General features: G+C 33.3%; 1 protein-coding gene across 3 annotated transcripts; it reads right to left on the bottom strand.

The window, feature by feature from the left end:
• Positions 1 to 2,364: 2,364 nt before the first annotated feature.
• LOC107875908 (peroxisomal membrane protein PEX14) lies at positions 2,365 to 13,469 on the bottom strand. 3 transcript variants are annotated; one of them, XM_016722805.2, is made up of 13 exons: positions 13,238 to 13,469; positions 13,063 to 13,140; positions 8,146 to 8,381; positions 7,997 to 8,045; positions 7,697 to 7,881; positions 6,033 to 6,219; positions 5,768 to 5,857; positions 4,733 to 4,806; positions 4,593 to 4,635; positions 4,427 to 4,494; positions 3,769 to 3,813; positions 3,615 to 3,680; positions 2,365 to 3,147 (listed from the first exon to the last, which is right to left on the bottom strand). In XM_016722805.2, the coding sequence occupies exons 2-13, from the start codon at positions 13,118 to 13,120 to the stop codon at positions 2,671 to 2,673; spliced, it is 1,578 nt and encodes a 525-aa protein (XP_016578291.2). In that variant the 5' UTR covers positions 13,121 to 13,140; positions 13,238 to 13,469; the 3' UTR covers positions 2,365 to 2,670. The 3 variants fall into 3 exon arrangements, with proteins under 3 accessions (XP_016578291.2, XP_016578288.2, XP_047269879.1); XM_016722802.2 differs by having other exon boundaries at positions 8,146 to 8,387; positions 13,238 to 13,460; XM_047413923.1 differs by having other exon boundaries at positions 13,063 to 13,244.
• Positions 13,470 to 15,032: the final 1,563 nt, after the last annotated feature.

Below are 15,032 nucleotides of genomic sequence, written 5' to 3'. Positions count from 1 at the left end.
TGTGTTAATGATAGTTTACTATGTGAGCAAATCAACGGTTTGAATTGGGATTTGGACGAATCAAAATAATTTGAATTAATAAATAAGCGAATTGAGTTAATAATAACTACTTATGCTCAAACAAATTCGACTAAAATAAGCTTAAAAATATCAGTGAATCAATAAATGAGTTGGTTAATAGTCTGTCCAAACTTTCAACAGATTGTGGCTTGTGTTTTTAAGGACTTAATAATTTTATCATCCCTAGCTTATTCACTAATTTCAATATCTAATCAACACTTAATGAGTATTACGGTAACTAGAGGAAGCTTTTTCTTGATGAATTTAAGTTCTCTTAGCATCAAATTGTTTACCATTAGCCTTCTAGATGTACTGGAAAAATCTATCAAGATTTAATTTCTGCTCAGTGTTAGCTCTTTACTTTTTTTTTTTTTCATATAATATTAGTGACTTTAGGAGAACGTCTAGAAAAAAAAAAAAAGGAAAAGGAATAGTACTACTACTAAAGTAGGGTATAGTATATTCATTTTCCAAAGAAAAATCTATCGAATTAATTAATTAGATTATTGATTACGACTTGTCTTGCTTTAATATCTATAGGCTTTGAATTTCTGGAAAATCTATTTAATTACGGTAACTTTTCTATTACTCGTTCTATTTATTTTACTTGTTCATTATATTAAAACTAGATGTTTAATTTTTAATGACCAAAATACGAAATCTAGAGATAGATAGTGTCACGCCCTTATAATTAACAATACAATAAAATAGTCATTCTATTTATTATTCTTTAAGATGCGTCTCAAATTAAATTAATACTGGACAGTAAAAAATGCACGAAGGAAGTAAGAAATAATTTCGATTTTTTGGAGGGGAAATTGATAAGCATATGTAGTGCCTAAAACTTTAGAACCAGTTGGAGCCAACAGGACAATAATAGGGACAGTTAGAAAAGATAAGAAAACTCTTTTCCTAAAGAAAAAAACAAATATATTCATTCATCAGTGTCCTAATCATATGGCCAAAAGCTTCCACTATATTTTGGAAAAAAGTGCAAAGTCTATTCGTCATCATAATTTTGAATTAATAGATCCAAAGTAATCACTACATACATATTTTTTCTATGTATTGTGTCCTTGTAATAATAGGTTGTTAAATATTAATCGACCGGCTAGTAAATTAACAAGTCAATAAGTAGTTTTAATATAGATGGGATGAGCAAATTATATTTTGTCAATTTAAAATTCTTTATATGTGTGTTAAGTATACTGTGTTATATTTGTTTCCTTTTCCTTTTTGTAATTATTACAAAGAGAAAAAGAGAATTTTCTTACGATTGTTACGATACACATACATCTATATATAATCTAATGTGACTAAAAATTAAAATATGATATTTTAAGGATACTATATTTCGAGCTTTATATTTACACTAAATTAATGAATATATACTCACAAAGTAACGGAATTTCTTTCTCTTTTGTTGATGATAATAACAGGCACTATACAAATATTAATGGAATTTTTAGTTAAAAAAATAAAAATAGAATTAAGATTTAAGGAAAAGAAAACTGATTAGGTAATACATTAATTCCATGTTTGTCATTATTATATAGTCCTTTAAAAGAAAAATACAAGGAATGTGACATGTGAAACTTGGTTACGGGCCACTATCACATCTTTCCTTTTAGCTACTCACAACTCATCACGCAAAAGCTAAAATCCTAATAGCAACTTCTTGCAAATCTAACCAAATCCTATATCTCTCTACTAGTACAAATAGCTGTAAATTTCTCTAACTTAGTGAAATTATCTAGTAAAGTCATTTAACTAACGAGTGAATAATTGGACTATGATATAAGTAGTGTGACTTCATTGATACAAACTAATTGAAAATTTACACTAGAAATAACTTCCATCGGCCACCGAAAATCAAGTTTATGTGTACGCATATCTTGTTATTTGCTTTTGTGCTTTTGTTTGAAAATCTGAATTAGTAATAATACCAAGAGAAAACAGATCATTATATATGGTTCTTAGTTGTAAGTTAGAATCAATAAAGAGATAAAGTAAATAAAAAGAAGGTTCTCTTTAATGATATAACATGTGAACTTCCCATGTAGAAAGTGTAGATTCTTATGAGCTGCCTAGCAGATAACTTTGATCTACTTTTGAGCAATTGATATGCATATTTCACCAAAAGAAAAGGGCCCCATGATTGATGTTATTGCACCACTTTTCTAACAACAAACAACATACTCCGTGTAATTCCACAACCAAGGTTCGTAGAGGATAGAATGCACGCGGACAGAGAGGTTGTTTCCGATAGACCCTCAAAGGATGACAGCAGCAACAAGCAGGGAATCGGAGCACATAATTATGTTATTCTCATTATCTAATCTTTATTCAAACTGTAGAATTATATAAACACAATTCTTGAGTTCTGCAGCAGTATAGAGTGTATTATGAATAGACCACCAAGAAGAAACACAATGGCTTTGCTACATTTAGATGATCTTTTTTCCCATAATATACCACACAGTTGGCAAGTGTAACTGCAGATTTCATTTAGGGATAAACATGAAGCGAGGCTCGATTCATCGAGAACGTGTACCTCGATACAGAATGCCGGATGCCCAGCCTTTTATATCAAGTAAAATAGATTGTCTTTCAGCTGCTGAAAGTGTGATCACCTTCTCCGATTGGTGTCGTCTCACTCATCTGTAGGCCAGAACTCGAGCCATTAGCTTCAGGGGCACCGCCAGATTCGGAGATTCTTGTAACCCTCTGCAACTCATCCGTTATCTCTGATGAACGAGCCAACAACTGATCATCAGTCAATTGTTCGTTCTGGAATGCAGGCTTTTTAGGTTGGCGGATGGCCGCAGCTGCTTCTGCCATTGCAACTGGAGGAGGCTGGGGAGGAACCCATGATCTCTGAATTGGTCGTTCCTGGACTGGTGCAGCTGGAGATCCAAAGTTTTGTTCACCTTCATTTTCTATCTCGGTTATCCTGACATTTTTGCGTGGCCACCAAGGTGCTGAACTGTCTCCATTCGTCAGATTGTCTTGGTAACCGTAATTCAAGCCATCGCCGCTCCCTTGAGGTTGAAGCAAATTGTTTTGACTCTGGCCAACTTCCCAAGGCTGTTCACAGGCACAAATTAGTAAATGGTGATCATTGACATTTCTAGCAAATCATAAGATTGAACTGCATATTGCCTCGTCTCCACCCCACCTTTAATCCAGACAATGCAAGAGAAAAAGGAGAATGTGCTGAATAGAAAGTTCTATCTCGGAAAGATAATGAAACCATAACTATTGTATACAAGCCAAAGTGACAGGTTTTCACAGAACTAAATCGATGCAATGGCAAGGACATGTTTCTGAAATATCCTAAGTTGTAATGGTTATTCATCAAAAAGAAGCAATGTAGTAGGATCATAGATTCAATCAGTAAATCGCACTTTTCATGTCCAGTTGCCATAATGTCCACGCATGGTTCTTTTTAAAAGTCAAACATGCAGAGACATTGTTAAATTGACTCAATCCAACCTTCAAATTGACCCAATTGCGACATTGTTAGTAGAAGAAACAAAAGGAGAAGACAAAACCTTAGGCTTTCCAGCAACACGATCAGGTACAGGCTGGTTAGGATTTGGTGGCTGATCATTTATATCCTGCATCAAAAGATGGATGTACAAACATTTCAAGAAAACTTTATCTTTCAAGATACAAGTATGCCACTAGAGAGAACCATGGACTTACTCGGATGTTAGAAGGCTTCTCTCCTCTTTGAACCATAGCCATAATCTGTAAAATGATAATGAAGTTAGAAGAGCCGCTTTCCCCAAGTCTTCCAGCAAGTATCTGATTCGTTTTACTACCATCTTCATTGAAGAGAAAGAAAGTTCAACTGGTGTTACTCTTTGATTTGTTCAAAGACACATTACAAGGTGGAATTATCACAACTATCAAACGTTGTCATAATCCTGTCAGATCTCATGAGTTGTGACTGCCTACTGTCCTAAGCATATAGTGCCTCTTTTAAAATAAAGCTTCTTTTTCCAGCTTGGATGAAAAGAAGCCGACGCTTTGGCGCGATTAAAGAATCTTAGCATATGAAACTACAATCAAAAATAAAGAGGAGTTGATCAGGGAGAAGAGATCCTTGATAATCTAGTAGGATAAAATACTGTCTGGGCACCCTTGTGTCTACACACTCCCGTCATCCATAACCTAGTGATACAGATCTATCCAAGCAGACTATTTTTCTCCAAAAGCTGATTTGGAAAACTCTACAGCGAACCAAAAGTTAATCAAGAAAATGTTTCCTTCTTAGATTGGTAGAACATAGGATGAAATTAACAACAGATGAACTGACAATAAAGGAAAACACTAACAGGCCAGAGAGTGTAAGAGTCACCTCCATATAAGACTTTGGGTGGGGTGCAGCAGATGGTTCAACAGATGCAGGTGGCGGAAAAGATCTCACTGTACAAAACATTCCAATCATGTCACATTACAATTTAAAGAATCAATAAAAACTGATCTAACAAAAAAAAATTCCAGCTAAAAACAGAAAGTAGAACCTGGATGTGCATCACCATTTACTTTTCCATTAGAATACGATTGCTGGAGCATAAAAGCAGATCAGAAACTGAATCTTAAAAGTAGACAAAGATATAAACTACAAGATCCAGACTTTTTTTTTTGTTGCTACACAACTTACCCTAGATTGAGGAACTGAAATTCTGCGATCATCTAGTTCCGTGACAGGTATTCTTCCAGAAGTATTACTTTGCCCTGCATGAAAAGACACAACGCCAATTAGGCACCCATTCTGACTGAAGATGACTTGGATCCCGTTTGTCCCTTCCCCTTACCCACCCCCCTAAGGGGCAAGGGCGGGTGGGTGCATATATGAACTTCAAAGTATTCATGACAAAATCTAAGGAACCTGACATTTGTCTTAAGATTGCTAGAATTCCAAGGTAATGACAACATTATAACAGGATAGAGTTTAGTACATTAAAAAGGAAGTGTCAATGGAGTGGAGAGAAAGAACTCAGCCTGAATTGCGAGGGCCAGGAACTGAAACATTGCTAGGAAAGAACTCAAAAAAAATTATGCTATAATGTGTTTTATGGAGATGTAGAGACCAATAGCCATCCTGGGATGCAAATGGTAAACACCAGGCAGATCCTCCATAAGGAAGCTTCAAATGATTCTTTGAATTCACAAGTCTTGGTTTGGTGGCTTTAGTTAAAATTTTGTTACAGAAACCACCTAAGTAATAAGTATCATAACATATACTACCGCCAGTATAGGCACCCCGAATATTTCATATAAACAATGTTCAATGATATTCAAACACCAAGTTTATTGAGTCAAAAGGATCCAGAGCCTAAAAGTAATCTAGCCTCAGCTGAAGGTGGAGCCAGTGAAATAAACTATACAGGTTATGCACAATTCAATTTATTATCTCTATCTTCTCCATAACTCTTTCAATTATGAACACTCAAAGTACTCTGTATTTCTCAGTAGTGTTCCAAAGTTCCCCTCTTTTCTAGCCCCCTATTGTTTAATAAAACATCCGTTTTAATTTACAAGACCCCTAAAAGCAAAAAATGACCAAAAGCCCAAAAAGCAAAAATCCTATACCTCAAGTGGAGACTTTCTACTTCAAGAGTGAATAAAAATGTAAAAAGGAAAAGGCAAGAGAGTCAGTTCAGAAGTGTGTGATGAAAAGCAACTGCGTTACTACCTTCCAGTTTCTCTATAGCATTTGTCATTGATTTCATCTCTCGTACTTGATAGTTTAGCAGGCTTGTCAGCTCCTCAAAATACCTTTTCTCTGTGGAGAAACACAAGTTAAATCACCATAATGATTATTGATGGTAACAAGTTAAGCACTGGAGATAGAAAGAGAATGGAAGATTTCAGTTACTAATGCTGAACATTTTTTTCAGATCATTTTGTTTCATCTCCAGTTCTTTAACTTATTATTATAAGAATTTTCATCAACCAACCATCGGATTTTGATGCCAACATCTCCTGGCTTGCTCGGGCGACATCAGCAGCAGCAGCTGCAGCAGCTTTTGCAGCAACAGCAGCTTCTTCTGCTAGACTTGGTTTTCCCTTCACGATACCTTTTTCATCTTCTTCATCCATTACAACCTTGCGTATCCATGACTTCAACCGGGGAATAATAGATTTCTGCAAAAGACGTGTCACTTAACAGTTGTTGATAATTATAATGATTGGCCCATGAGATAAATTTCCAATTAGTGTAAAAAGCACCAGAATCCTACTTAGAGACGAATCTAATAGATAAAGCATCGGAGGATTCGGAATAGATCTGGAGAAAAAATTTAACATAACATGGCTACTTATCAAAAAGAAAGAAGAAAACAAAAATCAGAACAGGGTCAACTAATGATATTCAAACTGTTCATCAGTTTAAGGTAAACGCTGTTCTGAAATGACCTGAATATGTATGTAGTATATAGGCTTAGTCGAATTTCTATCTGCAAGCAAACTTCTCGCATATGAGATGCCAAAGTTACATCTATGAGATATTCATCATTAATCAAATACCACCTTTTGTGTTCATTAGTTTTTTTCTCCCTTTTTTTTTGTGGTTCGGTTCTGTAAGAAACAACCAATGTACCCAAAAAAAAGGGCACCCCGGTGCACTAAACAATCAAAATGTACCAAGCTACTAAAAATTAAACTAGCACAAGTAAAAGTTTGAGATGTCTCGCATATGAAATAGAAATCCACACCGAAAATGGATAGCAAAATTTTGGGTTTTAAAACCTAAACCAATATATGAAATCAAAACGTAACAAAGTGTACCAAAAGGATTATGGAGCTAAGGGAAACATACATAAAGAAATAATTAACCAGCAGTAACTTTTTCGACATTGCTTCATAAAAAGTATGAATGGGAAGTCTCCTTTTCTGGTGGAATTAAAACACAAGAGGTCAAGCTGTCTCTGCAAACCACATTTGAATGAAAGGAGCACAAATGCTTCTTTCCAACCTCACTGAAGATATTATAAAAGCGACTATGGCATAACTTTTTTTGACTTGCAGCATTGACAAGCAAAAAGAACTCTTGGAAACAATAAAAGTTGTGATTGGCACTATGTTAATTACAAAGAAAATATAGAAGCAGCAATCTGATTCAAAGGCAAAAACTTGAGTAGACATAGAGTGTCCCACCTTTGATAAGGATCTTGTACTTTACATTAAAGGATCTTGGACTCCTTTTGTAAGGCCATTTAATTAAGTTGAAAAATAATAAGTGAAAAAAGGTAGTAATCTTCAAATAAAGGTCCTTCCTAGAAATTCTAGAAAAGCTTGAATGTGGATCACATCAAATTGTATAGATAAAACAATGAATGAGAGGATTCAGGCTCAATTCTCATTCAAAAAAACCCACATACATATTAAAATTGATCGATTGGCTTTCGAATGTGAGACTCCACTAATAGAACATAAGCAAAACTTCTCCAGCTTTTCTCTTTTGCTACTGTCCTTTAAAGGGAAAAAAAGGTAAAGTAATCGAAATGAAAATATTTTGCATCATATTAATGGTCCGATACATAACAAATGGCTGATATGGGATAGACAGTACAAACATGGTACCAACTGCATGATAAATTGGAGGCTCTTTACTATGCAATACCTTGAAAAGTACAGCTGTTCCAGCTCCTGAAGCAGCAAGTAGACCTATAGCAATAACTGCATGAGTCCAACGGAAATGAGAGAGATACCCTGCTTTTGTCATGCTATTGCTCGGAGCTGATGCAGACTGCAGATTTTGTAAAGCAGCCTGTGGTGGACTAGTCGACGAAGGCTTCTGCGTCCCATCTGTCATCAAAATATCAGAAGAAAAGCATGACAAGTATAGGGACCAAACATTATCAATCTCAAAAATGACTGGAAGGCCAAACACTAATTATATTTCGAGAACAATATGAATTACCTTCATTAGCAGCAACCGGCTGTGTGCTAGTAACAGTTGGGGTAGGATCCTGTAGTTTAGGCACAAAATCAATATACATCTTACATTTCATGTAGATGTTAGTTACATTTAAGTCAAGATCAAACGTAAAAAAACTAAAAGTGGCCTACGGGAACTCGACGAAAGGCTTCATCAATTTCCTCCTTTGTGAGCCCCTTCCTCTCGAGAAAAGAACGTCTATACATGACTGGAGATCCCCTAACTTTTGGATGTGAGAGAAATTTCACAGCATTCTGGACTTGGTCCTCCCGAATTGGTTCTGAGTTTACAAACACAGAAGTCGGAGAGCTCCCTTTTGCAGCCTCAGGCTTGGAATCTAGATGATTTTCAGCTGCTGGTTGTGAAGCTGTTGCTTCAAATTAGAAATTAAAATTTGGATTACAATATGGCATGAATTCTATTTAACCCAAAAGTGTTAGTACGGCATTATAAAATATAATTCAGCGATGGACTTCATAAAGCAAAGTAGGAGAGTGCTGCATAGATAAACTTACAAAAAAGAATTGGCTAAAGTGGAACAATTACAGAAATTCATCGGAAGCAGTTCTCAGAATACAAGAAATTTAGAGCACATTTGGAGTTTGTTGGAAATTGTTTTTAGTTAGTGCATTAGTTTTTAGCAAAATAAGTTATTAAATTTAGGATGAATTTGAATTTTGAATTTTAACTAGATTGTTTGAGCAGTTGAGACATTGTAGGTTTTTGAATTTTGAATTTATGCTGATTTTCTTTGTAAGTTGGCTATTTAAAGCCCTCCTATGCTTAGGAAAAACCATTGAAAGCTATTGAAATATTTCAATCCATTGAGAGTCATTTTAAACCTTTTTTTGCTGCCCCATCTTTTTTTAAAAAAAACGATCAGTGGTATCAAGAGCCTCATTGATCTTACGGGATCTGTGAGTTCTTCCAAATACCATACCATTTTTAACCCGTAAGGGCTACCTTTCTAACCCGTCAGGGCTACCATTTTGAACTCGTGCTTATTTTCAAAGCATAGAGCTATTTTCAATCAAAAAGATGTCAACCAGCAGTCTCTCATTGAATGCCCAAAAAATTTTCACGGGCGAAAACTACCAGATTTGGTCAGTGAAAATGAAATCATATCTTCAAGTCTATGATCTATGGGAAGTTGTAGTGAAAGATACACCATTACAACCACTCCCTACAAATCCTACCCTCGCTCAGATTAAATCTCATTCAGATGAAAAACTCAAAAAATTCAAAGTCAAAACTGTAATTCAAAACTCAATTGCGGATTCAATTTTTTCTAAAATCATTGCTTGTGAGACAGCAAATGAAGCTTGGGAAAAATTTAAAAAAGAATATCAATGAAGTGATCGAGTTAGACAAATGCAAATTTTGAATTTGAAAAGGGATTTTGAATCTCTTAGGATGCAAGAGGATGAAACTATTGCTAAGTATTCTGAAAAAATTTCATTGTTTGTCAGTAAAATCAGGTTGCTTGGTGAAGATTTCAAAGATGACAGAATAGTAGAAAAAATTCTTGTGACAATTCCAGAGAGATTTAAATCTAAAATCTCATCTTGGAAGAGTCTACAGATCTCTCTACTATATCTGTTGAAGAACCAATAAGTGCTCTTCAAGCACAAGAGCAAAGAAAAGCCTCCAGACAAGACAATATTACTGAGAATGCTTTTTATGCACAAAACAAAAAAGGAAAAGGTTATTATCCTTTTTGCACACTGCAAAAAGAAAACACAGTTGGAGAATTTTTTTTTGGTGGAGACCTAATGCAATCTGTGGAAATTGCAAACAAGCAGGTCATGTTAACAAAAGTGTGCAAGCTTAAAAACAATCCTCAAGCACAATTTGCGAAAGCAGAAATTGAGGAGGAGTAACTTTTTTAAATCGCAGTAACTAAAGCAAAGGAGGAGTGTTGGAAATTGCTTTTAGTTACGACACTAGTTTTTAGCAAAATAAGTTATTAAATTTAGGATGAATTTGAATTTTGAATTTTAACTAGGTTGTTCGAGTAGTTGAGATATTGTAGGTTTTTGAATTTTGAATTTATGCTGATTTTCTTTGTAAGTTGGTTATTTTTATTTAAAGCCCTCCTATGCTTAGGAAAAACCATTGAAAGATTTCAATCCATTGAGAGTCATTTTAACCCCTTTTTTGCTACCCCATTATTTTTTAAAAAACCAACAGAGTTTCATATTTCTAATTTTTTAGTTTTTCTTCGTATGTAACATGTATGCACTTTCTTTTGATTGGTAAAATATATGCACTCTCATGATGCTTAATGATACTTGCTGTCAAGAAGTCTGTTGTTGCGTTCAGTGTTTGAATCAGATATGACCCATGAAACCAATATGTTGAAGATAAAAAGAGAATTTGACAACAAATGTTAATTTCAAATGGACATGCTCTGTGACTCAATTTTACCTACCACATGCGAGCAGCTCAAGTAATTAGGTATTTCAGTATCCAGATACCTTCGCTCCAATCAAGAGTCGGTTTAGCTTTGAATGTAAGATGGACTAGACAAAACAGAAGATCGCAAGGGAACTGAATTATTGACAGTAACCTCTGAGTTACACTAAATGTTTGTTGCTTGACCACGGTTACAGACATTACCTAAAATCTTTCTTTTTCTTTTTTTTTTATAAGGTAAGGTTTAACTAAAATCTTACTTATGTATATATACTATGCATAGTGGAAGTGGTTGTTACTTGAGATGGTTTATGTGCTGGAGGATGAAATAATCAGTAACATGTTGCTCAAAATGCCAGAGAGTCTTGAGGTTAACAAAATTTCATTTGAAAGTGGTCATGGATATTGCATGCTTTTCTTCTATACTATAGTTCATTATTTAACCAAACTATCTTGATATTGATATAAAAAGCAAAATGACTTTGTCTTTTGTCGCAACTCTAAGTATCAACACGTGTGTCTGCAGACATCTAAATTCAGCTAGTTGTAATTCACAATTTCCCATGTGAGAAGAAAATATTCTCAAGCAGCGTGTTATAACTTCTATAGGATGAGAAAGCTTTTACTTAACAGAATCTATTGTCCTCATCTCATATCTCTCTCCTTAGTAATAAAAATGTACTTTTTCTAGCAAGTTAATATTCCAGCAAATGACTCAGGAGGGGTTTTAGAATGAGATTTCTTTTACTTACGTTTCTAATCTTAGTACTCCTACTATCCATTCATTCTTGGACCACAGATTTACTTGGGTTTTTCATACCACCTCGTTTCTCTTGTTGAGAGGGTTTGCTGATGCAAGTCTACACTCTACTCAATGATTGTGCGTAGCCTCAGAATGAAAATTGTCTAGTTAATGAGCCTACTATTATCAGAAGCCTCATACTGAACGCGAAATTAGCTAGTTATCAATATGCACATTATACGCGGTCACTAAATAACAAATTAATCCATTCATTTAAGAAAATTAAGCTAATCTCTGTTATTAGTTGCTAAGGGAATTGGTTCAGGAACACAGAAAAAGACAATTATTTCATAGATTCTCTCTACCCTGAAATCTTGCAGCGTCTAACAACACAAGTACCAGTTTTTAGATTCAGCAAAAGATTCATCCAATATTCCACTAAATCAAATGTTCACTAAATGTAATACTGTCAAGTTATTACTTTATTGCTTAACAAATCAAACGTAGCAAACACCCATTAAAGAAAAAGAATAACAATTATATGCTCCTACCTAGTTAAAGACAAAAAGGCACAAACACCACAAAGTACAAAAAGATCAGATCTTTATGGAGGATACTTTTTTCAGATAGCAAAATAGAAGCAATAACTAAACACCTAGTTAATGAACCTATTATTATCAGAAGCCTCGTACTGAAAACGAAATTATCTAATCAGATATGCACATCATATACAGTTACTGAATATCAAATCAATCCATTTATTCAAAAAAATTAGCCTAATATATGTCATTAGTTGCTAAGGCGATTGTTCAAGAACACAGAAAAGGAGCTTCTAACAACACAAGTTCTAGTTTTTAGATTAAGCAACAGGTCCATCCAAAATTTCCACGTAATCAAATGATCATTGAATGTAATACAATCATGTGACTACTTTATTGCTTAACAAACCAAATATAGCAACCACTCGTAAAAGAAAAAAGAAGCACAATTACATGCTCCTATCTAGTTAAAGGAAAAAAGGCACAAACAACATCATCATCATCAACAACAACATACCCAGTATAATCCCACAAGTGGGGTCTGGAGAGGATAGAATGTACATCAACCTTACCCCTACCTCGTGGAGCTAGAGAGGTTGTTTCCAAAAGATCCACAAACTCAAATGCAGCAAATCAAAGTTATTATAAGGTCACAAACATCATAAAGTACAAAAAAACATTAGATCTTTATGAAAGATCCCCTTTTTTCAGATATTTAGCAACAACAACAACAACAACAACAACAAACCCAGTGTATTCCCACGTAGCAGCAGTAACTAAATTTCACACACTATTTCTCCCTGAATATTCAAGAACCAACCAAAAAAGTAGCAGAGCAACAATTTCATTAATTTTTCAGATAACGAAATAGCATCAATAACTCAATAGCACACTTTTCTCCCTGAAATTCAAGAACCACCCAGAAAGTAACAGAGCAGCAATTTCATTAAAGATTCCTTTTTTCAGATAACAAAATAGCATAGATAACTAAATTCCACACTCTATTTCACCCTGATATTCAAGAATCAACCAAGAAAGTAGCAGAGCAACAATTTCACTAAAGAACTGAAAGAGAAAATCAGATAAAAGGGTACCTGGATACTAGATTATATTTTTATGAAAGATTCCCTTTTTTTTCAGATAAAACAATAGCGGCAGTGATTAAATTGCAGAGTCTATTCTACCTGATATTCAAGAACCACCCAAAAAGTAGCAAAGCAACACTTTGATTAAAAAGATTATTGTCTTCATGAAAGATCCCTTTTTTCAGTCAAGAAAATAACATCAACAACTAAATAACACACTCTAATTAATCAAAGAATTCAAGACTGAGAAGCAAATAAAAGGGGTACCTGGATTCTGGGTATTATCGTTTACTGAGTTGGGTGGAGAATCTGATTGAGACGCCATGTTATCCAACTCCTATTGTACTGAATTTCACGGGAAATACAACAAGAAAAAGAACATGAGAAAACAAAAAAGGAAAGAAAATTTCTGAAGTTTTTAGTTTACATAGGAATGGGCTACCTAAGACAGAATTGATTAATGATGATAGGATGTCAGTAGGCAGGCAAAAGTGGATTTTGCTCATCTCAAGAACCATATACTTACTATTACTGTTACTACCTTAGCTTTCTGTGTGCGAAATTGCTGATTGATATAACAAGACAAAAACCTTAGTGAGTAGATAACATGACCCCTCAAAAGTCAAGCTGCTCTTCTTTTTTTTTTTGTTTAAAGAAATTTTCTTTTTCCTTTTTCCCCTTTTTAGTAAGTAGCAATTTATTCTTTTTTCTTAAAAAAAAAAAGTGTTTCATTTTAATTTTGAAACGTAACTTGTAAGGCTATTGTACGTAAGATTATATATAGTAGACTTTTGTGATTGAATTATTTCTTGAATCCCGTATATAATGAGAGCATAATCGATCGAGAGATTAGTGCATGTGTGACTATCCTCAACAACTTAGACTGAGATTGTCTGGTTCTTACCTAGAAAATTACTACAAAATGCAACACAATTTAGTTATCACTCAAAAAATAATATAGTAAAACTAGAAAATTCAACAAAATCAATTCTAATAAAACAACAACTTTTATAGCATGTTTGGGATTGCTTATTTCCCAAAATAAGCACTTATTTTGAAGAAAAAAATACTTTTTTAAAAAAAGAGGGTGTTTGGTAAACTTTCAAAAGTGCTTTTAAAAATAAATAGAAACAGTTTTTTTGCTTTTGGGAAGAAGCAGAAAATTCTGCTTCCAAAAAAAAACAGAAGCAGAAAATTATTTTTTTATGACAGAATTATCCCTATCACACACACACACACACATATATATATATATATGATGACTGCTTATTCGTAGTAAATTTTGATATCGTAAAAATATATTAAAAAAGATAACAAATAATAGATAGAATTTTATTTTAAATATTCGTCAGCAAGTAGTATACGTATATAGTGTGTGTGTATATATATATATATATATATATATATGACTGCTTATTCGTAGTAAATTTTGAAACCGTAAAAATATATTAAAAAAAGATAACAAATAATAGATAGAATTTTATTTTAAATATTTGTCATCAGGTAGTATACGTATATGAATTTGGCTACTTAATTTTAGAATTGAAATGGTAAAGACATATCCAAAAGAAAAGGCAAAAAATAACAAATATTATCTCATTTAGATATTTGTAAACATGAATATAGAGTTTGATAAATTTTAGTAAATTTGACAAAGTAAAATGAATCCAAAAAATAAGATAACAAAAAGAAGATAGATTCTAATTAAATATTTATTTGACTTATTTTTCAAATCTTCTATTCATTCAACGAGTTTAGCATATTGCACACCTTCTCCTTCATCTATAAATACAGATAATATTTCTCATATAACATATATTTTACTGCTCTCCAAAATATAAAGTCATCTCTATTATTAATAAGTTGTTTTTTGAATCAAAATTGCTTTCTCATTTGAAGGTATGTTTTTTTAATAATTATCATGATATAATTAAATTTTTTATGTGCATACATATAATAGCATATGTGATAATATTGTTGTCTGTGAAATTCTTTGATTTTGTTAAGTTTTAATTTTGACAATAATATTTTTATTTCACTATTTTGTGTAATGTTATTATTATTAATCATATATCTCTAATGCATAGAAAATGAGTAATGTTGAGAATTTTTGTGATGTATAAAGGGCCAATTATTTTTGTCGTTAATTTTTTCATATGTAGTGAGTTAATTTATGAAATAACTTTTATATTCATTTTTGTTTGATGTTTTAAATAATATTTAAATTATTTAAGTAA

Source organism: Capsicum annuum, chromosome 6, assembly GCF_002878395.1.
Source record: "Capsicum annuum cultivar UCD-10X-F1 chromosome 6, UCD10Xv1.1, whole genome shotgun sequence".
NCBI classification, from domain to species: Eukaryota; Viridiplantae; Streptophyta; class Magnoliopsida; order Solanales; family Solanaceae; genus Capsicum; species Capsicum annuum.
The sequence above is the reverse complement of the archived record's forward strand: the minus strand, read 5'-3'. Positions and strand labels throughout refer to the sequence as shown.

Excerpts from the sequence above, each read along its gene's own strand:
- LOC107875908 (XM_016722802.2), bottom strand. The coding sequence starts at position 13,120 with ATGGCGTCTCAATCAGATTCTCCACCCAACTCAGTAAACGATAATACC. Across the intron at positions 4,495-4,592 it reads AAATGGTGATGCACATCCAG|TGAGATCTTTTCCGCCACCT; the intron begins GTTCTACTTTCT and ends TGTTTTGTACAG. Across the intron at positions 3,814-4,426 it reads ACCCAAAGTCTTATATGGAG|ATTATGGCTATGGTTCAAAG; the intron begins GTGACTCTTACA and ends ATCATTTTACAG.